General features: G+C 49.8%; 1 protein-coding gene across 3 annotated transcripts in view; it reads left to right on the top strand.

The window, feature by feature from the left end:
* The window catches only part of grid1b (glutamate receptor, ionotropic, delta 1b), a 585,542-nt gene that overhangs the window by 553,778 nt on the left and 8,588 nt on the right, over positions 1–23,176 (top strand). For 2 of the 3 annotated variants that reach the window (XM_080305279.1, XM_080305281.1), the window contains exons 16-17: positions 17,169–17,409; positions 20,691–20,829. In XM_080305279.1, the coding sequence (XP_080161405.1) occupies positions 17,169–17,409; positions 20,691–20,829 (380 nt within the window). The remainder of the gene's footprint in view (positions 1–17,168; positions 17,410–20,690; positions 20,830–23,176) is intronic. The other variant, XM_080305280.1, reaches the window with a different exon arrangement.

Genomic DNA, 23,176 nt, shown 5'->3' with positions numbered 1-23,176 from the left:
GCAGGAGTCAGGGTGGAGTCAGGGTGGAGGTGGCAGGAGTCAGGGTGGGGTCAGGGTGGAGTCAGGGTGGAGGTGGCAGGAGTCAGGGTGGAGGTGGCAGGAGTCAGGGTGGAGTCAGGGTGGAGGTGGCAGGAGTCAGGGTGGAGGTGGCAGGAATCAGGGTGGAGGTGGTAGGAGTCAGGGTGGAGGTGGCAGGAGGCAGGGTGGAGTCAGGGTGGAGGTGTCAGGAGTCAGGGTGGGGTCAGGGTGGAGTCAGGGTGGAGGTGGCAGGAGGCAGGGTGGAGTCAGGGTGGAGGTGGCAGGAGTCAGGGTGGGGTCAGGGTGGAGTCCGGGTGGAGGTGGCAGGAGTCAGGGTGGAGGTGGTAGGAGTCAGGGTGGAGTCAGGGGGGAGGTGGCAGGAGTCAGGGTGGAGGTGGCAGGAGTCAGGGTGGAGTCAGGGTGGAGGTGGCAGGAGTCAGGGTGGAGTCGGCAGGAGTCAGGGTGGAGTCAGGGTGGAGGTGGCAGGAGTCAGGGTGGAGTCAGGGTGGAGGTGGCAGGAGTCAGGGTGGAGGTGGCAGGAGTCAGGGTGGAGTCAGGGTGGAGGTTGCAGGAGTCAGGGTGGAGGTGGTAGGAGTCAGGGTGGAGTCAGGGTGGAGGTGGCAGGAGTCAGGGTGGAGTCAGGGTGGAGGTGGCAGGAGTCAGGGTGGGGTCAGGGTGGAGTCAGGGTGGAGGTGGCAGGAGTCAGGGTGGAGGTGGCAGGAGTCAGGGTGGAGTCAGGGTGGAGGTGGCAGGAGTCAGGGTGGAGTCAGGGTGGAGGTGGCAGGAGTCAGGGTGGGGTCAGGGTGGAGTCAGGGTGGAGGTGGCAGGAGTCAGGGTGGAGGTGGCAGGAGTCAGGGTGGAGTCAGGGTGGAGGTGGCAGGAGTCAGGGTGGAGGTGGCAGGAATCAGGGTGGAGGTGGTAGGAGTCAGGGTGGAGGTGGCAGGAGGCAGGGTGGAGTCAGGGTGGAGGTGTCAGGAGTCAGGGTGGGGTCAGGGTGGAGTCAGGGTGGAGGTGGCAGGAGGCAGGGTGGAGTCAGGGTGGAGGTGGCAGGAGTCAGGGTGGGGTCAGGGTGGAGTCCGGGTGGAGGTGGCAGGAGTCAGGGTGGAGGTGGTAGGAGTCAGGGTGGAGTCAGGGGGGAGGTGGCAGGAGTCAGGGTGGAGGTGGCAGGAGTCAGGGTGGAGTCAGGGTGGAGGTGGCAGGAGTCAGGGTGGAGGTGGTAGGAGTCAGGGTGGAGTCAGGGTGGAGGTGGCAGGAGTCAGGGTGGAGGTGGCAGGAATCAGGGTGGAGGTGGTAGGAGTCAGGGTGGAGGTGGCAGGAGGCAGGGTGGAGTCAGGGTGGAGGTGGCAGGAGTCAGGGTGGGGTCAGGGTGGAGGTGGCAGGAGTCAGGGTGGAGGTGGCAGGAGTCAGGGTGGAGTCAGGGTGGAGGTGGCAGGAATCAGGGTGGAGGTGTCAGGAGTCAGGGTGGGGTCAGGGTGGAGTCAGGGTGGAGGTGGCAGGAGGCAGGGTGGAGTCAGGGTGGAGGTGGCAGGAGTCAGGGTGGGGTCAGGGTGGAGTCCGGGTGGAGGTGGCAGGAGTCAGGGTGGAGGTGGTAGGAGTCAGGGTGGAGGTGGTAGGAGTCAGGGTGGAGTCAGGGTGGAGGTGGCAGGAGTCAGGGTGGAGGTGGCAGGAATCAGGGTGGAGGTGGTAGGAGTCAGGGTGGAGGTGGCAGGAGTCAGGGTGGGGTCAGGGTGGAGGTGGCAGGAGTCAGGGTGGAGGTGGTAGGAGTCAGGGTGGAGGTGGTAGGAGTCAGGGTGGAGGTAGTAGGAGTCACGTGGAGTCAGAGTGGAGGTGGCAGGAGTCAGGGTGGAGGTGGCAGGAGTCAGGGTGGAGGTGGCAGGAATCAGGGTGGAGGTGGTAGGAGTCAGGGTGGAGGTGGCAGGAGGCAGGGTGGAGTCAGGGTGGAGGTGGCAGGAGTCAGGGTGGGGTCAGGGTGGAGGTGGCAGGAGTCAGGGTGGAGGTGGTAGGAGTCAGGGTGGAGGTGGTAGGAGTCAGGGTGGAGGTAGTAGGAGTCACGTGGAGTCAGAGTGGAGGTGGCAGGAGTCAGGGTGGAGGTGGCAGGAGTCAGGGTGGAGTCAGGGTGGAGGTGGCAGGAATCAGGGTGGAGGTGTCAGGAGTCAGGGTGGGGTCAGGGTGGAGTCAGGGTGGAGGTGGCAGGAGGCAGGGTGGAGTCAGGGTGGAGGTGGCAGGAGTCAGGGTGGGGTCAGGGTGGAGTCCGGGTGGAGGTGGCAGGAGTCAGGGTGGAGGTGGTAGGAGTCAGGGTGGAGGTGGTAGGAGTCAGGGTGGAGTCAGGGTGGAGGTGGCAGGAGTCAGGGTGGAGGTGGCAGGAATCAGGGTGGAGGTGGTAGGAGTCAGGGTGGAGGTGGCAGGAGTCAGGGTGGGGTCAGGGTGGAGGTGGTAGGAGTCAGGGTGGAGGTGGTAGGAGTCAGGGTGGAGGTAGTAGGAGTCACGTGGAGTCAGAGTGGAGGTGGCAGGAGTCAGGGTGGAGGTGGCAGGAGTCAGGGTGGAGTCAGGGTGGAGGTGGCAGGAATCAGGGTGGAGGTGGCAGGAATCAGGGTGGAGTCAGGGTGGAGGTGGCAGGAGTCAGGGTGGAGGTGGTAGGAGTCACGTGGAGTCAGAGTGGAGGTGGCAGGAGTCAGGGTGGAGGTGGCAGGAGTCAGGGTGGAGTCAGGGTGGAGGTGGCAGGAGTCAGGGTGGAGTCCGGGTGGAGGTGGCAGCAGTCAGGGTGGAGTCAGGGTGGAGGTGGCAGGAGTCAGGGTGGAGTCCGGGTGGAGGTGGCAGCAGTCAGGGTGGAGTCAGGGTGGAGGTGGCAGGAGTCAGGGTGGAGGTGGCAGGAGGCAGGGTGGAGTCAGGGTGGGGTCAGGGTGGAGTCAGGGTGGAGGTGGCAGGAGTCAGGGTGGAGTCAGGTTGGAGGTGGTAGGAGTCACGTGGAGTCAGAGTGGAGGTGGCAGGAGTCAGGGTGGAGGTGGCAGGAGTCAGGGTGGAGTCAGGGTGGAGGTGGCAGGAGTCAGGGTGGAGGTGGTAGGAGTCAGGGTGGAGTCAGGGTGGAGGTGGCAGGAGTCAGGGTGGAGGTGGTAGGAGTCACGTGGAGTCAGAGTGGAGGTGGCAGGAGTCAGGGTGGAGGTGGCAGGAGTCAGGGTGGAGTCAGGGTGGAGGTGGCAGGAGTCAGGGTGGAGTCCGGGTGGAGGTGGCAGCAGTCAGGGTGGAGTCAGGGTGGAGGTGGCAGGAGTCAGGGTGGAGGTGGTAGGAGTCAGGGTGGAGGTAGTAGGAGTCACGTGGAGTCAGAGTGGAGGTGGCAGGAGTCAGGGTGGAGGTGGCAGGAGTCAGGGTGGCAGGAGTCAGGGTGGAGTCAGGGTGGAGGTGGCAGAAGTCAGGGTGGAGGTGGTAGGAGTCAGGGTGGAGTCAGGGTCGAGGTGGCAGGAGTCAGGGTGGAGTCAGGGTGGAGGTGGTAGGAGTCAGGGTGGAGTCCGGGTGGAGGTGGCAGGAGTCAGGGTGGAGGTGGTAGGAGTCAGGGTGGAGGTAGTAGGAGTCACGTGGAGTCAGAGTGGAGGTGGCAGGAGTCAGGGTGGAGGTGGCAGGAGTTAGGGTGGAGTCAGGGTGGAGGTGGTAGGCGTCAGGGTGGAGTCAGGGTGGAGGTGGCAGGAGTCAGGGTGGAGTCAGGGTGGAGGTGGCAGGAGTCCGGGTGGAGGTGCGTACCAGAGGAGTTGGACTTACAGAACGTGCACTCAGCTTGTTCCTTTAATGGTGTAAAAAGCGCTGCAGCAACAAAAACATTTAAATCCAGAAACACGCGTTGCAGATCCGATCAGCTGTTCATAGCTATCACATGTCTGCTATTACCTGCCAAGACAGGAAGTGATGTCATTTTCCATGTAGTTTTTCCCCTACAGGGCCTTTCAAAGGTCTCCTGCTGTTTACTGGAGTCGTGTCTGACTTGGTGCCTTTCTCTGTAGTTTCTGGGAGACTCAGAACTCAAACTGCACTGCTGGAAATCGTTTATTTTGATGCTGTTTTTTGTGCAAATCGTGCACAATAATATTTATTTTGTTTTTCCTGTAAATTTCCTGTGCTTGCAAACTATTTTGTGCAACTTTTTTGCCTTTACAGTTTTGAGGGACAACATCTGAAACTTCACAAGTAAAAAAACTAAAAGTATTTTGTAGTTTATTGCACTTTTGTGCAATTTATGTAATTACTATGGACTTAATGCATGCATGTTATTAAAATTTGGGATATAGCTGTTGTATTGACGTATAACAACTTGACATGCTCCCAAAGATGGCACTACAGCAGGTAAAAGTAAAAGAGATCAGCTCTGCAGACTTGGTTCTGTGGTGGGCTTTAAAGGGTTAAAACAGCTCACAGAAGATGTTCAGGCTAATATCTGCCCGAGCAGGCCGAGCCGCAGTGAATGACTGTCGGAGGTGCAGAGTGCAGTCCAGCTGTACAGCGACTGAAACGTGTTTCATTGTGATGTGGAGCGGTCTAATTCCTGCAGTAATGTGTTCCCCGTGTTCAGGTGGGAGCGAATGATCTGATGGGTCTGCTGACATTGTGATAACGTGAGCCTAACGTCAGCTGGATTGATGTTAGCCTATAACCAGCTGTTGTTGTTGCCAGCTGTCCAGACATGTGACATGTGAGCGTCACATGTGAGAATATCGGGAGTAAATGAGGAGGAAGAGGATGCTCGGTGGCGTCTCCTTCATATCTTTAATACCAGAGTTTAGATACGCCTCCAGCTTCTCCTTCCACATGTGTGTCTCCAGCCACACAATCAGTCAGAAGGCGGAGTCCAGTCACTGCATTCAAATATGGCGGGGAACATGGCGGCTTCCACAAACAACAAACCTGCTCTGGAGGTTTAATTACATTAATTATAAGTTTATGAGGATGCATCAGTTTGTTGGTGCAACTACACACCACTCTTTGTGTACTGACTTTAGGGAACATTATGCTCACCCCATTGGTGTTGGATTACAGAAATCAAGAGGTGCACAAACAGAGGTTCGTGAGGGCAGAGCACGTGGCGTTGGTCCAGATGTCCACACTGCATCACGTGGAAATGTGAACGCCCGCTCCGATGTCTGACCCATCCGACCTCATCCCGGGAGGCTCAAACATTTTTCTGTGCTTGTTTCAATAAAAAAGTGCAGATCTGAGCTGCTGTGATGTAAATGTTACATCTGCAGTTTCTCCACGTTTGATCGGTCCAGGTGCACGGCGCCCACGCTCAGCGCCGCCAGTGTAGGAAGCTTTATTTAAAATAGATATGGGTTCATAAAGCAGATAACGCGTACGTGCTGAAAACACGGGCTCTCTCGCTTTCCGATGATGTTTCTGTTTCCACGGAGGCTGTAAACACGATCGCCGGGGCGCGATGGCGTCGCTCTGAGTTTGAGCCTTAAACGACAGTCGGAGGCGCGACTGCGCGGCAGCGCTTTGAATAAAAGCTTGTGTTTTGTGCAGCGAATGTGAGCCTGAGGAGGAGTTAATGATGAAGGCTGGAGGCTTTTGTCAGGAGTTTGATCCCCTTTGCTGACATTAAGGCTTCATTATCTTCCTGTAAATCCTCCGATGTGAGTGAAGAGTCCTCACAGCGGCGCCGTCTGAGCCAATTACGGCAGGCTGCTTTTAAACGTACGCTAACGAGGCGACACTTTGACTGGAGGATGAATCGGTGTCACGCCGACTAATCTGAAACTTCACGGAGGAGTGCAGGTGTTTGAAAGTTGGAGAAGTGCTGCAGCGCGAGGTGAGGAACACCTCCTGCAGGCAGACTTTGCTCGCCATTAAATCAATAACCGCGCTCGGCGCTAAAGTCAATTAAGCTCACATGAAACGAGCCCGTATTAAGGGCAGCGTTGTGAAGCAAATGGGATTATTATGTGTAAACAGAAGGCCGCGTGCTAATTACTCACTCGATTTTGCGAGGCAGATGTCTCAACACGGGCTGCGAATTTTGAGGAAATTCAATCTTCCCTCCAGATGAAACGAGCGAGGCCGAGAGCCCCAAACGCAAATTGATCCCAGAGCGAGTTTAAACACCTCGTAGATCATTTAGTAAATCTCCACATTATTACATCATGAAATTAACACAGAGCGCCCGAAAACTCAAAACTTTCTCATCCGTCTCGTATCGATCGGCTCCGAGAACGAAGAGGAAGGAAGCTGATGTAAGAGGCGACCCACGTCGACAAAGTGGCCGCCAAACACAGGAAGCTAGTTTTCGTGGGGTTTGAGAGCTTCACACGTCCTTCCAGGAAACAGGTCGTTAATACTGAGGTAAAAGTGGAGCAGGTGGACAGAAAACACCCGTCTGCCGCTGAGTCTGCAGGTCCAGAATTTTAATAAAACCTACGACGAGATTTATCCTTGAAGCTGTCTCCAAACGTGAAACAGAGGCTGAGACAAAACCAGGTCGACGGTGAGGGATGATTGGTCGCGACTCAGGAAACAATCTGAAGTTTTTATAGCACAAATAAGCTCCGCCTCCCCTGCAGCACTGAGTGTGTGCGAATGCGGTCAAAGCCCTTTCCCCGCTGTGCGAGAGCCTCACTCCAGAGTGCTCGTGTCTAACCTTATGCACAAGATGCCCTTTGACCCTGCTGTATGAGACGTGTGGTTTTACACTGTGTGAAAATCCTTGAATGCGCACAGACGTCAGTGGATCCTGGAAGCTGACAGCTGTTTGTAGCCTGTTAGCCTGAGTCAGTGTCTGACGGCTGCCTCCAGATTCAGGTAAACAGTCATCGAGTTGCAGTGATGGTAATATTATCCACAGCGTGTACAGCGTTCCACATCTCAGCGTTCTGCACTGGCCTGCTGGAGGTTTGCAGCTCGCACGCATTAGAAGAGCCCATCCCTCCTCTGCTCCGGCACAGAGGAGCAGATCCCGGTCCTCTTGGTGGGCCCTGTTCAGCTCTCCTACAGTAACTGGCCGTCTCCTGGAGTCTCCTCCAGGCTCTGGAGACGGTCCTGGGAGACACAGCAAACCTCGATGTGCCACCCTGGAGGAGTTGGACTACCTGTGGAAACTCTGGAAGGTCCAGGTATCACCTCATGCTCCTTAACTGACCGGATCAATATCCCAGGAGTTTAACGGGCTCGATGCTGCACTCGGATTTAAACACATTCCTTTAACTTTGGTTTTGGCTCTTTGTTAACATCCACTGCTAACTCGAACCACATTATCCGTGCTGTGAGCACCAGCACATCTGGTGGGTCAAGTATGAGATCAGTAGCAGCACAAAGCACAGCAGAGCTCACGATGGTTTCTTCCAGACTTTTCTTAACTTTATTTAACCGGCAAATGAAAGTGGACAGGCCAGCCGGACAGGTGGTGAATTCAAACCGTTAGACGTTTCCCCTCCAACTGTCACGGACCCGGGAGTGTCACAGGGAACGACTTAATTCATATTAAAGAATCTGAGTTAGGTCCAACCGCCGGCTGACTTCAATGAAACCTCTCGTCTGTGTCGCAGCAGGCCTCCTCACCTGCCTCCCAGGTGTGCACGCTCTGTGATTTGGCGTGGGGAATGAAAGCAGCTGGAGTCCGAGGAGCCGCTCTGAAAGCGTCTGAACCGACCGCGTGAAGTTTGGGAGCAGCCGTGACTCTCTGTGTAATCCTGCGACAAACAGGAAGCCACAAACAGCCGCTGTGAGCGTTAATAGAGATTTTAACACAAAGCATTAGCAGCAGCACCGCTGTGCTGCGAGTGCTTCATCACCACAGAAAAGGGGAAATGGCTTCTTCAGGCTGCGTTAGAGGCAGCGTGGGAGGGCCGCCCGGGGCCCGACTCCATGAAATGTCAACTATGCCTCCTCCTATCTTGTCTTCTTCATCCTTTGCTCTCTGCTTCCTCATCCTCTCAGGTCGTGTTCACGCAGCGGGCTAATCCCGTTTCTCTTTAAAGCTTTGAGACTGTCCGCTTTGTCACCGAAGAGCGACCACAGGACAGGATAACACAGCACAGCCATTGAAATCCAGGGAACACCTGCACAGTTCAATAGTAAATCAGATGAATCCAAGTTTAATCTGCCTCGGGTCATTGTAAGAACCGGCTGAGAGGTGACCCTCAGCAGGAAGCTGCTCCAAGAGAAAGCTGATGTCCAGTTACAACAATGTTTGATGGGCGAAGGAGCAGCAGGGAAAAACTCGTTTGTGCACGTTTGTTTTTAATGTTTTTCCTTTGAGCAGAAATGCTTAAAGAGCCACGTGATTCTGACCGCCGCACATTTTCTAGCAGCTGCTTTACTGTGAGTCTCAGTAAGCCGGATCGAAGTGCGCATGGATGGGATTTCCTCCTCTGCCTGCAGATAACCGTCCTGTATTAAAGCTTAACAAGATGTTTGGGGGTGATAGCCAGCATGTGTGAGTCTCCCCCACAGTTACACGCAGAGAGCCTCTCGCAGTAATGGAGGTACCACACAACACCTCCTCAGTCTGACAGCAGCAGAGGTCTGTGTTGGATGGGGAGAAGTCAGTAACTTCATGTTAACATTTTTCTGACTTTACCATAAAACACAACGATGACCAGATTAGAGCAAATCTAGGAAGTCCAAATGTTTCAGGAGAGGAATCTGCGGATGGAAAATGATCGTACCCAGCAGCTCAAGTTCCACTCGTGATTTCACAGAGGATGAATCCTCTCAGTCACATCCTCATGCGTCCATCCACCGAGTTCTCTCGGCTAGCTCTTTCCCCTTGGACGACTCCTGGAGGGCGTACCCTCGCTTCTCCTTTCTGACCTGAGCGGTGTCCATCCTATTTCAGACCTGCTTCCACAACGAGGCGACTCGCTGTGCATCAGCTTACTGTACACCTTACTGAGGCTACCACAACCTGGAGTATCCACTGACACCAACCATCAGCTGTGAAGCTTCGGACAGTTCAGTTGATGTGTGTCTGCAGACCTGCAGCAAACCCGCGTCGTCACTCTTAAACTTCAGGGTTTAGCAGTGTTTTAATATTTTACTCTGGGATATGAGAGCGATGCCGATGCTCGTATTCAATCCTCAACGAGCAGCAAAAAGAGTTAAAGTAGGTTTTGATTGGGCCTCATCACCTCCTCTGGCCTCAGTCTGCAGGAGATCTGAGGCGCGAGTCTGTGAAAGGAGCTGGATTTGCATGATTGTCGTCCTGCTTTTGTTCCTCTTGTGTTTCCAGCTTCTCCATCATGGCGTCACCTTTTACTCCTCCTCCCTCTGTTCCTCGCACCTCCTCCTTAATTAAAGGTGTTTATTTAGGGATTAATTTGCACCCCGAACGGAGACAAAACGCTCCTTCCCGCCCGGCTCAGCAAGCATCCGACAGCCCGAGGCGCCCCGGCAGCACGGCGCTCGGGGACGTGTAGGAATAATGTGCTCGGGTGTTAGATTGAGAGCAGAGCTATTGTTCAGCACAAAAACCATTATCTCCACATTTCCAACCATCATTTTAATACCTCGTCCCATAACTGCTGTATTACCTCATGTGATAATCCTGCCATTAATAACCTTTGCAGACTTTGTTGCTTCTGCTGCTCATTTGTGCTGTGAAACTATTTTGTCCTCGGGCTGTTTCGGGGGGGTACAGATGGAAACGCCGGCGCTCTGACCTTCAGCATGTTCACGCTGAGCTGAGCAGATTAAATATAGCAAATTGGGCTCTGAATGTACTGTAGCTGAAAGTGGTTTGGACTTCTGTGGTCATGGCAGAGTTGCTTAATTAACTACATAAATGAACAACAGCACCAGGCCTGCTGGCTGAAACTGCCACCAGGTCTTTGTACAGGACGCGTAGCCATGTGAACACGTTCACGTACCCAGCCACATGTTCCAGGTTTCCAGAGGATCCGTGCTCCTGGTTGCTGGGATACGCTGGCGCTCTTATTTCCACACAAAATGCTGAGAAACTCATTAATATGAACTTTTCATCAGATTTATTCATCCAACGCCAAAATGCAGCAAGAGTCACCTCAAGACCCTTTATGTTGTGAGGTTAAGGACCCAACAACAATACAGACAACGGCCCAACAATCAAACTGCCTCCTGTGAGCGAGCGCTTTGGCGTCAGTGGGACAGAAAAACTCCTGTTTAACAGGAAGTAGGCTCAGGGAAGGGGAAGCCGTCTGCAGCGACCGGTTGGGCGTGAGAGGAGGAAGGCTGGACATCTTCCTGTCACAGAAGTCGGCCTCTCCACTGACTGGGCAACGATATTCAGCTAAATCAGAGTTTGAAGAATAAATGATTTATTTTCAGCCGCATCGAATCACAACCACAGTCGGGGCGCTTTATGTTGGATAAATGCTGATTTGATCCCGTCTCTCTCAAAGAAATGAACAGTCTCTGCTGAGTTACATTTATTTTAGCGCAGATCTCAACCAAAGACTCAGGAAAAACATATTTTGCTGTAGAAAAACTCTGAACCCTTGAAGCTTCGGCCCCATGCACAGTCTGAGGTCTGGGGACTGGCGAGACCACTCCGTATCTTAATGTGCTTTGTTTGGGTCATTGTCATGATGGAGGATCCATACACCACGCCACTTCAGTGTTCTGGCTGAGAGAAGGAGATTCTTCTCTGAGATTTTACCCTACGTCCCCTCAATGTGGTGTCCTGTACCCCTAACAGAAAGGTGCAGTGTGTTCAATCAAGCTCCTACCACGTAGATTTATTCTGATCCAAAACTTCTCTCGTCATCCCATGAACTGAGATCTCGAACGGAGCTCCAGACTAGCGCTGCCACAAATGATTATTTTGATAGTTGACTACGCACTGATTATTTTTGCGATTAGTCGACTAATCAGATCATCATCCATTGGACGTAAAACTACAGCTTATTGCACCAGCAGCATCTGCTCTTATATATCATTAGCTTACAGCTTTAAGTGTTTAAGGTGAAATTTGCAGATTGTTTCGGTGAAGTTTAATAAACTCCTTGCTATCTAAAATATAACAGGACACCGGAGTAAATTCTGGAGCATCTCACACTTCTGATAATCAGCTGTCTGCTTGACGTTTATTCAGCTGTGTAAAAACTATAACTTTAATCTCAGCCAAACCGATTTACTCAGGAACAAATAAAATACTAAAAAAGCCAAACAATAACATTTTTAAGTTATCTAAGTGACTCATATATCATGTTTAACCTGAGTAGCGAAAGACGGCGGTGGGTTTGAAAACGATTTGTCGGGAGTCCGGTGTTCTCACGGCTCTAGTTAGCCTAGCCCCCGGCTAGCTATCGAGCTAGTGGGTAACAGACGTCTCCGAAAACGTCGGAGCGCTTTTGAAAATATGTGGTGTCCTGATAAACTGAGCAGATATTTGAGGTTTACACAGCTACATTCTCGCCTGAAAATATGTTAAACGTTTATTTTGTGACCCAGAAAGAATAATAAGAGTAATACTAGAAAGCGAAAATTTCTGAAGAAATTTTAAGTGTGCCTATGCCGCCGCTAATCAGTATAGTTTGCCATTCAAACGGCTACAGAGAGCAAAACTCACCGGAGCAGCCATTCTCCACCATGAACTATGGTAAAACCAAACACCGCTCGCGCCTCACAGATGACAGCTTACAGTTTTGTGTAAAGATGAGGTGACTTCGTACAGCCCCAATTTGTAGACGCTGTGCGCAGAGGTTCATAAGCAGACCCGACAATGTTTGCATGAACACACTTTGAAGCATTACGTTATGGACCACTTTTCACACATAGTTGCTGTACCCACACAGCCGGCTGTAGCTTTTCATCTCATAGCCCGACACATACACACACACACAAAAAAAAAAAAAGCAGAGAGAGCACAGACTTTACACCTGAGAGGCGTGATTGCAGATGCCGCTGAGGTGGGTCCACCTCCCCTGCAGCGGCACTGCAGACCACGCCCTGCCACACACATCAAACACGTAAAATAAATATTTATGCACTTTTCATTCACTTTTTGTTTTTTGTTATTTTTACACAGTGTTCTGAATGATTAACAATGGTCTACAGCCAATCTTGTGTATTATTATACAAACTTTGGTTGTAAGATTCAGATAACTATTTAATAAAAGCTAAATATTTTATATGAGAGTAAGAAAGAAAAGTATATCTTTGTCTCATACTCTCAGACAATACATGAACCTCTCAAACAAAATATTTGCTCGGCTTAAATGACAAACCGCTATTTTACACAGTGGAACACTTATTTTTAAACAAAACCAATGCAGTTCGCCACTGACAGTGCTTACCTTTGCACATCACAGTAAACACTGAACCAAGATGGCGCCCACGCGAACGAGAAATCTGAACTACGGTGTCCTGCAGAGGACAAATGGTCAAAATTGCTAAAATTTACAACATATATGCAGCTCAACAGCGACACCTTGTGACTTATTCCAGTCACTACCTTACATATACATAACGTCTTACCTGACATTCAGTTCACCGGACACTCATACTGAATCACCAGCCCATATAAATGAAAAATAAGTCCAGCAGCCAACCAAGAGTCATCACGAAAGACTAGGGGTGACACGACAGCGTGAGCGGGCCTGGGTGTCAGCCAGCCCGACCTGGGTGGCAGCCAAGCCGCGCTAGCCAGCTAGCCGCCATGCGGCGGTGAAACGAGAGCGTGAGCCGGCCTGGGTATCAGTCAGCCCGGCCTAGGTGTCAGCCAAGCCGCCCTAGCCAGCTAGCTGCCATGCGGCGCTAGCAGTAACATCGTGAGAGATATGGGACTTCTTGATAAAATATGGGACTTCTTGATAAAACGAGCAGATATTTGAAGTTTACACCCCTACATTCTCGCCTGAAAATAGGGGAGGCTGTCATAAAGTTCAAAATCAGTAACTTAGCGCGCACAGCTGTATAGAAACTCCGTCGTGCTAGCTAGCACGCAGTACAGTTATTGTAACTGTCAGCACAACGAAAATAAACTACACCTAAACTCGGTTTATATCTGACCCAAATAGAGTGCAGTTAATAACGTCTTACCTGAAATTCATTTCACCAGCCGCCTGCTTCTCCTGCATTGGGTTTCCCTTATCCACGATTGAGCTCCGCGTTAGCCACCACCGGTCGATCGGTGTTTCTTTCCCCGCATACGAGGGGAAGAGACATATACCGGTGGCTAACGCGGAGCTAGCTAGCCACCGGTATATGAACAACTCAGTTATTTTTTCCACATCGACCAGCATCATCGGCCCATATAAACGAAAAATAAGTCCAGCTAAGACAAAGACTGTTTGCGGAGCGATCGGGGGTGAAAGGAGTTAGAGACGCCTCACTGAAAGCCAAGCCTGGGTGCTTTTGAGCGAAGCCGAGCTAGCTAGCCGGCTGGCCAAACTAGCTAGCCGGCTAGCAGCAACATCGTGAGAAATCTGTTGCTAATATGGGATGTTTTGACAAAACGAGCAGATATTTGACGTTTACACACCTACATTCTCACCTGAAAACCGGTCGATCGGCGGCCGCCTCACATGTTTCTTTCCCCACATATGAGGGGAAAGAGACACATACCGGTGGCTAGCTAGCTCCGCGTTAGCCACCACCAAACAACTCAGTTAGTTTTTCCTCATCGACCAGCATCATCGGCCCATATAAACGAAAAATAAGTCCAGTGTGAAACAGTCGCTTGGCGAGCGATCGGGTGGTTTAGCGAGTGTCAGCCTCTTAAGTTTAAGACAAGCCCGGCTGCTTTTTAAGCGACGCGGCGCTAGCTACCCAGCTAGCGTCAGTACACAGGAACTACTTCCGGTAGTTATACAAAATAAAAGCGTCCACAGGGACACAGCGGCCGCCTCGCATTACTCCCGACATACCACTAGAGTGAGCCAGCACACCACAAATGAAGTTTTCTTGTTCTCCATTCATTTCAATGGGAAAAACCTTGCATTAAAATATTCATATTTAAAAAACTATAGAAGTAATAAACACCAAAAGTCATAGCAACTCATTCCAGCTCCAGCCGCACACAATGATATATCATATGTGAACCTTGTCTCAAAACTGTGGGGCGAGTTAAGGTCCAAAATTTCAGGCGGAAAAAGAATAATAATAATAATAATAATAATAAATCCGAGCAATAGTAATAAGTGTGCCTTCGCATAGGCACACTTAATTAAAACTAACTAGCTGCCGCCATTGTTGGAAACTGAGCTGGGCTGCGCTATGAATTCTGGGACACAGCTTCTTCTTCTTCGGGGTTTAACGGCAGCTGGCATCCTTGTACATGCGGTGCTGCCATTTTCTGTTTCAGTCCGTTATTACACTCTTAAATCCTACTACTCATTCCTGCGTCTTTCAGGATCTTACAAAGCTTCAAACGACGCGTCGACTATTAAATCAGTCGTCGACGATTTTGATAGTCGACTAATCCTGGCAGCCCTAGTCCAGACCCAGAGCGTCTGACCCCAACAGCTGTCACCTTCTCACCAGGCTTCCTGCTGATGGTCTTGTAGTTTATTCCAGCCTTGTGCAGGTCTGCATCTTCTCCCTGACGTCCTTTAACAGCTCGTTGGACGTTGGAAGAAAGCGATTCTGTCGTGCTTCATAAACGACGAGACAATATCAGGAGTGTTTCCAACTGATTGACTGTAACTCACGTGAGCACTCGGCTAATCTGTGGGTCGCTCCGTCACATACGCATCAGGTTATAACTTTTACGTAACACATTTTTCTGGACTCTTGGTTGATATTCTGTCTCTCCATTAAAATAAAACTACCATTAAACTCAGAGGCTCTTTGGACGTTCAGCAGGAGATGAAATATTATCTCCCCACTGTCACATGATCCCTACGACGGCGGTCACGTCAAAGACCTTATTCTCTGCTCTTTGGTTGGTTTCAAACTGTTGAGTCATCGTGGGCGGAACAACAAATAAATCCAGCTGCTGTGCTGAAAGGATGAAGCCACAAATCATCACCTGCATTCAGCCTCAGCGGGGGAAAGGAGCTCAGTGCAGAAGCTTACGATTGATGCGCCGTGATTATTTTTCAACGACGGCGAAATCCCCGTCGCGTTGAATTCGATGGTTCACAATCTCATTTCATGGAAAAGTCTGAATCTTGGAACGCCTCCCCTCGTCTATAACATTGATTAGCACCGTGTAACACGTGGTGTAATGGCCCATAATGACCCCCCGGGCAATGACAAAATTACAGCCGTGATGAGCCGAGGTACATCGCTCCGTACCGTGGTACATCGCTCCGTACCGTGGTACATCGCTCCGTACTGTGGTACATCGCTCCGTACTGTGGTACATCGCTCCGTACCGTGGTACATCGCTCCGTACCGTGGTACATCGCTCCGTACTGTGGTACATCGCTCCGTACCGTGGTACATCGCTCCGTACCGTGGTACATCGCTCCGTACCGTGGTACATCGCTCCGTACCATGGTACATCGCTCCGTACTGTGGTACATCGCGGGCCTATTGTGGGATTTTTTGGCAAATTTAAATAATTAGAGCGAGAAAGTCTCGGCCTTCTCCGAACTGTCTGTTCTTCTTCACGTCGTAGGTTGATGTCGCGAGGTAAACTGGGCCACGCGGACGCGCAGCTGCTCGCTGTGATGCTTTTTCTAGTTTTGAATCATCAGCTTTAATTTGTTCCAAGTGTAAAAACTGCCTCTGCAGATCAGATCTACTTCATCAGATCTTAATGGGAAAAAAATCGATGCTTCTCTCAGCTGAAAATGTGTCTATTCAGAGCCTGCGGAGTCTTGTACAGCAGTTCACAGGCCTGCAGGCCAGTTTTCCCATGACTTCAGAAACAGGACGTGTTCCTGAGTAAAGAGGGCGCGAGGTCGAACGGAGATGAAGGACGATGGGATACCGAGAACAGCCGAGAGCATCGACAGGCTCCGACCGTAACGAGAGGGGAGGATTTAAAAACACACACTGATGCTTAGACAGTTACATCTTATGAAAGCGCACCTGACAAAGTGAAAGAGATGAATGTGATTACATTTGTTATATTTAGTTTTGTTTGACAGTGGCTGACGGGGGGCGTCCCCTTCAGAGGCTGTGCTTCCTTTACAGCATCCTTAAAGCTCAGTCTGTGCACTTTCCCTCTGTCCTGTTATTTCTTCTTTGTTGCTTTGACTCAGTCTGAACTGTTGTACCTTCTACACTTTCTTTGTTATCAGTGCAAAGTGTAACGTTACTAATACAGCCCTGATAAAAAAAAGCTTAAGACCACCTGAAAAATGGCCAAAACTCATATTTTGCATGGTTGGATCTTAACAAAGCTCAGAGTCGAGCTTCAACATGCAACAAGAAGAAATGGGAGGTTTTTTTGAGCCTGCGATTTATTGAGAGCAACACTTAAACTGAAACAGGCTGAACGTGCTTAAAGGCCAAAAATGTGGATTTATTGTCATTTTCTGTCAGGTAGTCACACCGTCACCACGTTCTGATGGCAAAGGCAAAAAAAGTTTCCTTTTTTGAACATTGTCGGTTTCTTCTTGTCGCAGGTTGAAGCTCTACTTGGAACCTCGTTAAGATCCAACCATGCAAAATGTGATTGTTGCCATTTTTCAGGTGATCGTAAACTTTGGATCCTGACTGTATGTTCTTGTTGTAAGGAGCAGGCGTGATCGGTGCACACGTGTCGGTGGGTCGCTCGCTCCTGTGTCGTTCTGTTTTCAGACGCCGTGCATCAGCAGCGGGAGATCTAACAGCATGAAGGAAGCTAGAACGGGTTGGAAATGTCAACACCAGCTTTTATTTCTTTGTAGTTTGTTTGCCAGCAAAGACAAAAAGAAACACATTTTCGTCCACAAACGTGTGTTTGGATGTATTTGTCTTTGGAAAGCAGGAAATCGGTGTTAAGCGGACACCTTTTGCTTCGGCACATCTCACACTTCACGTAAATAAAAGCTGGAGAATCAGGAGAATGGCTTGTATTTATCTGAGCTGGACAAAGTAAGACGTTGAGGTGCGTTCTCACGGTAGGCTGGGATTTATTAGGCGCTGCAGAGCGACTGCGACTCTGCTGCGTGTGCAGAGGAGACGCCGCAGTAAGACTGTGTGACATAGCAGCGAGCGCGACGTCCCGCCCGAGGGTCGCAGACTGTTCTTGTTGCCTTCGGGTAAGAAGGATTAATTGGTGTTCTCTGCGTCTCACCTGCTGCTCTCGTCTCTTCTTCCAGGATCTTGGAGCTGCAGGAGAAAGGCGACCTGGACATCATGAAGCAGAAGTGGTGGCCCCGCGCCGGCCGCTGCGACCTCAGCAGCCACGCCAGCGCCCACCCCGATGGCCGCTCCCTCAAGCTGCACAGCTTCGCCGGCATCTTCTGCATCTTGGCCGCGGGCCTGCTGCTGGCCTGCCTGGTGGCTGGGCTGGAGGCTTGGTGGAACAGCAACCACTGCCGCCAGGAGCAGCCCAAAGAGGTGACCGAGCACAGGGCCCGGCGGACGGGCCAGCGGGGGGAAGACACTGCCACACTCTACTTTAAGGATCCAGCCGCAGACGCGAGCCCCGACTTAGTGGAGCTCCAGTACACCCAGCTGTAGAGGAGAGAGGTTTAGGAGTCAGTCTAGTGTCGGAGAGCTGGGGGACAGAGGGCGGGAGGCAGGGCAGAGTAGGTAGATGTGCTCTGTGCCGCTGACTGAAATCAAATTTGGTCTCTTCTCCTTATTATTACTACACCCCCTTCATGTTTTTATTTTACCCGTGCATCGCTCCCCACCCACCCTGTCCCCAACTACCAGGGCACACTCCACCTCACCATTACCTTTACTAATATGCTCATAAAACGACGAGGCCTTACGAGCAAACGGTGCCGAATTAGCTCAGCCAGCCAGGGATCAAATCCCAGCGTGGAAGCACCCGCAGACTTTAATGATTAATTCCCGCAGCGGCGGCTCTGTAGCATTCAAGGGCTCGGTATTGAATTATTGCTATAAACTCATTTTGTGTGGTAAGGCTTTGGTAATTTTCTGCACCCAGGGGTTGTTAAAAGAGATTATAATTAGCAGGAGAGGGTGGGAGCTTGCTGAGGCAGAGAAGGACACTTACGGAGTTTTTAGCGTGGAAAGAAAAAGTTGTTTGTCACATTAAACGCAGCTCGACCTGCGTTTCAACAACCGTGCACTGTTGCTGTTGGAAACTGGAGCCTCACCAAGTGCCTGCCGAATAAGAATCACTGAGAACTCAGCGACCACCTCGCTCTTTTATGAATGAAACACACGCTGCTCTTACAGCCGAGCTAATAGTTACACCTGCGGTTCGTGAAAGATGAACGCACCCCCGATCGATATTAATGAACGGCCGCCTCCTCGAAAGCTGGAAACATCCCGTAATTGAAACGTCTTTAGTGGATAATTATCCGGAACTTCTGCCGTCACAGCAGGATCGTATTGTTCCGATTTAACACGACGTCATTAAAAAACACAAATCTGTGTTAACCTCTCAGAGTGACGCTGTCCCTGTGCCAAACAATAGGCTCTGACGTACAAGTGCTCCGTGTAATTTTACGCTGCTGCCATTTCAAAGTGTGAATGTGGGAACTTTGGCTCTGCAGATGAGAATCTGACAGTTTCAGTGGCTGCTGCTGCTGCACATCTGCAACAGGCCATAAAGCTTCAATAACAAAATCTGACTCCAAAACAAATTCAGCATCAGCTCATCGAGTTTCGTCCCATCGGAGTCGTGAACGTGCGGCTCTTTAGCTGCTAAATGTTCCACTTTGCTCACCTCGCTGGGCTCCAACTGTCTGCTGTGCAAAGTGGCTCTTTAGAGCTTTTTTCCCTGAAAGGGCCACAAAAGATTTATGCAGGGAGCTCATCAACGTAACCTTTCACTCTGTCTGCAGCCACAGAAGCAAGCGTGCAGGAAACTCAGTAACAAAGATCAGTACTTTCCGTCAGTATTAAAATAAATATCCAATCGCAAACTAAGTCATTAATAATCAGGTTTCATGCATAATCGTTAGTGGCAGCCAATCTCCTCACACCAGAGCTGTGACATCACTCAGCATGAAATATGGACATGAGTTTAAATGGGACATTTTGACACCGGAAACACCTTCAGTCGGCTGGTTTCTGTGCAGAGTGATGCTTCAGACATCAGCCTGCAGAGAACAGAGCGAGGCAGCCGTCTGCTTCTGTGTCAGTGTGAGAGGATAAAAGCTTTGAACAGAGATCAGCTGGCCTCATATAACACAATACCAACACAGGGCAGCGTGCAACTACAGATGAATTTGGATGCCCCATCACAACTCAACAAGCAGCCCATCAGAAAGCACTGACCTGCAGCACAAAGCTCCCTGTAAAGTCTCAACCACCCAGACATCTGCTAATAAACATCCTAGAGTCTCCCCGTGCACCAAAACTGGAGCTCAGACTTCTAGAAAGGTCTGTTAGTACAACAACGTCCCAACAGCCGTATAGTTGGTCAGATAATGTCATTAAAAATGTTCCAGCAGCACAAACATGGTCCACAGGTCCAGTTCAGGGACTTCAGTTGGCTGAGGTGGAGAATAGCAGACAGCTAGCAGCTGCAGCCGCCTGTGTCACCATCCACCTGCCAGTCAACATTGGAGTCTATGCGGTAAGACTCACTGATGGGGACAGCCCCAAGTGGACAAGAGAGGAACTGCAGCTTGTGGCAGTTCCACAGTGAGTTCAAATTACCAAAAAAACCCACAATCCTCTGTGAAACTGAAATTATGTCACATGCATCATTTGAATAAGCTTTGAGTGACCAGAGTTACTCACATCTTTATTTATAATCACAACAACAGTTGCCTCAAGACAACTGTAAAGTAAAGACCCTCCAATAATACAGAGAAAAACCCAACAATCATATGACCCCCTATGAGCAAGCACTTTGGTGACAGTGGGAAGGAAAAACTCCCTTTTAACAGGAAGAAACCTCCGGCAGAACCAGGCTCAGGGAGGGGCGGGGCCATCTGCTGCGACAGGTTAGGAGTGAGGGGAGGAAGGCGGGACAAAGAGATTAATGATCAGCTGATAACTACGATGTGGTCGCTTCTGACTCCACAAAACGTACGATGACAGAAGCTGCGATGCTAAACCCGAGTTAGCTCCATTCAGCCTTTGACTCCTCCTTCCAGTCATACATGACGTTTGTTATTGGTTGAGAACCACCAAGTATTCAATGTTAAACATGATGGTGGGACAGAAATACAGGAGGAGAATGGATGTTGGGGCTACACTGATACTGACGTGTGTGCTGTGTGTTACAGTGGTTATTGTGTGGTCTGTATATTGTTTGAAACGGGGACACGGGCGCTACCAAAGACACCGCTCGAACACGAAACTGACCTCAGACCTGCCTTTCCATGTCCTACCTCCAGACATCAACAACATACACCTCCCAGCACTACACAGGGCCGACCTCACCTCACTGTGCGAACACCCCCAGACAGGCTTCAGTCATGTGACAGGGGACAAACGGGCAGGAAGGCCTCGATGTGGATCCATAAACTAAAGTGTGAGCAGGCAGTGTGCACGCTGGGTGTGTCACCCTTTAGCAATAAGATCTGTCTCCGACATCCCCGTCCATAACCCCTGGTTCTATCACTGTGTCACGTCTTATTGCAAATTATATGTCAATGTGGACACCCCTGTTATCTATCTCCTCTCCTTCTCTCCATCTATCCTTTTCATTTTTTGATTTACACTTGACTGTCTATGATCTCGTGCAGGTTACTAAGGATTACAGGCTGGCAAGGGTTTCTGGTCCATTGACATATAATGACATTACAACTGCTTCATCGGAGGGGAGGAGGGACATTTGGACAGACAGAGAGAGAGGCTGGGATGAAGCAGAAGCTATTGATACAGGTCAGAATAGACCTCCTATATACAACCTTCTAAAATACGACAAAAGAAATCAAACACATCTGTGCCGTCGCCAAGCTCCTCTTTGTTTTTGTTCTTTCCTTTCGGGGGTTAAAGTCTTTCTGATTTTCTGAAACTAAATCTGCAGGCATACAGGAAGTCATTTTTGTCAGTTTCCAGCACAAATTCAATTATGTCTGTGATCATCTTAAAGGTTAGAACTCATTCTTCCCCTGGTATAATGCTTATTAAGCAGCGTTTGCTAATTAGAGGAGTGTAGAATAATAATAAAATAAAGAATTAGGATTTTGCTCTATGCAGATGATAAAGTTGTAACCTTCTGAGAACTCGCTACTAACGCTGCATCCCGTCATCATTAGAAACCTTCCCGGTTCTCACGGTGCCTTTTCTGTTTCTCCTTGCTTTCTCTCATTTGGTCATCTTTAACTGTTTGAACACATCTCATAAGGGCTGACCTCACACCTCAGTTTGACCTGTTTCGGGAGAACAGAATCACCAAGGTTCACGACAAACTCAGTGCCTTTCACGCAGCTTTTATTGAGCAGTGTTTGCATAAACCTTTAAAAATTCATCAAGACATCTACGAGAAATGGAGCAGCTCAATATCAGAAAGCCTGATAAGGCTAGTTTTGAGTTGGTGGCCATAAGAATATTGGTGATCGTGCCTACAACCAGCAAGCAGCTCCGTGGAAGGCCTGCACGTGCATTTGCAAACCTTTGCCTTGAATTTAATTTTAACATTGCAAGGAGCCAAATCTCTCACAGGACAAGCAGTGAGTGTGAATCGTGTTGAGGTGACTGAGAAGCTTCAGGAAACAGCTCAGGAAGTCATAGCAGAATTTTGCATCTGACCCTGGAGAGTATAAGATGCTTCTGGTTGAGCCACTTTCAGCCCTGGATACTGAACTCTTCCCCTTAAAACTCTGGGTTTTAAGGGGAAGAGTCTTTGGGTTGTAGATGGAGAACCAGCTTTTATCCTTGACGTAAACTCACACGAAAACTCCCACATGTAAGAAAATCTTTTTTGTTTTTCACAGGCAAAGTCTTTTTGATCGTACCTTCTGTTTCTCCGTCTGAATCAGCTCTGTGTAGCTGCTGTGTGAAAGTGGCAGCTGGCAAATTTCCCTGATGGAGCCAGACTGCATTAGAAAAAGTCTGACTTTAAGACTTTTGGAGAGCCACTTAGCTAACAGCAAATTAGCTTCACAAAGCCAGACTCCATTTCAGATTTCATTGTAAAAATGATCCAGTCAACTGAAGTGGCAGCTGGAGCCTGAAGCGTTCAATCTGAACAGTGTGGCGTTCACATGTGATGTCACTCGCCGTGAACCCGGCGATCTCCTTGAAAAAATGTTGCACCTGCGCCTGGATCGTTTTTCCTCTGCACAGGTTCTGATCGATGCTTTGAGAGCTCTCGGACGTTTTGAAAATAAAGGTCAATAACAGCTTAAGAAAGTCATGCACTCATCTAAATACTTGTATCAAGACCTTCTGACCTAAGCGTCTGGGTCAGCAGCACTTTATTGATTAAGATGTCCATCGATCGACTGAAAACCACAATGACGAACGCAGAAAATATGGTTTTGCTTTGCCAAGCCGAATCTAAATTGAAAGAAACGATTTGCCTCACTTGACCTTTCATCTTATGGTGTCAGTAGCTGGTAATAAAGTTTTGACCTATCGGTTATTGCTCGTTTCTAAGCCTAAAATAAGACAGCGAGATGATTAAGACTGTAGATGATTGCTAACTGCGGCTTTACCGAGTGTGCTTATCTGGAGGCTTTGACCACGTTGTGGATTCAACGATTAAATGAAGACACAGAAATGTTGTTCTGAATTTTATTGCACGCGTGATGAATATTATTACCTGCTTCCTGAGGACTGCATGCCGTGTGTCATGTTTCCAGACGTCTGTGGCTTTTGTTCAGCATTTCTGTGTTTGTTATTTAAGTGATGACCGAGCAAATTTAACTCTTTCATTAAAAAACTGACTGTTTTTGAAAATCAGTATTGCAGTAAAACAGGATTCTCCTCCATTTAAACGCGCTTGGTGATGCTGGCTGGTCAGCAGGAGGACTAACTGCAGTTGGTGGTAAAGAGCAAACCAACGATACCTTTAAACCACACCTGGAAAGCTGGCAGGAAACCTCCAGGTCTCAAGTCCTACACGAAGGATTATTTTGGTCTTCGTCTCTTTGCCACATAAAATTCCTCAAACCTGCTGAAACATGGACTGTTTTTGGCACCTACACAGGACTGTCGTAGAACTGATGGGAAACACGTGTTGGGAAGATGTCGGGCTACTTTGTGCTCATTGACTTTTCTAGAA

This window comes from Astatotilapia calliptera, chromosome 8 (genome assembly GCF_964374335.1).
Source record: "Astatotilapia calliptera chromosome 8, fAstCal68.1, whole genome shotgun sequence".
Lineage (NCBI taxonomy): Eukaryota > Metazoa > Chordata > Actinopteri > Cichliformes > Cichlidae > Astatotilapia > Astatotilapia calliptera.
Note: the sequence above shows the minus strand (reverse complement) of the source record. Positions and strands in the feature narration are given on the sequence as shown.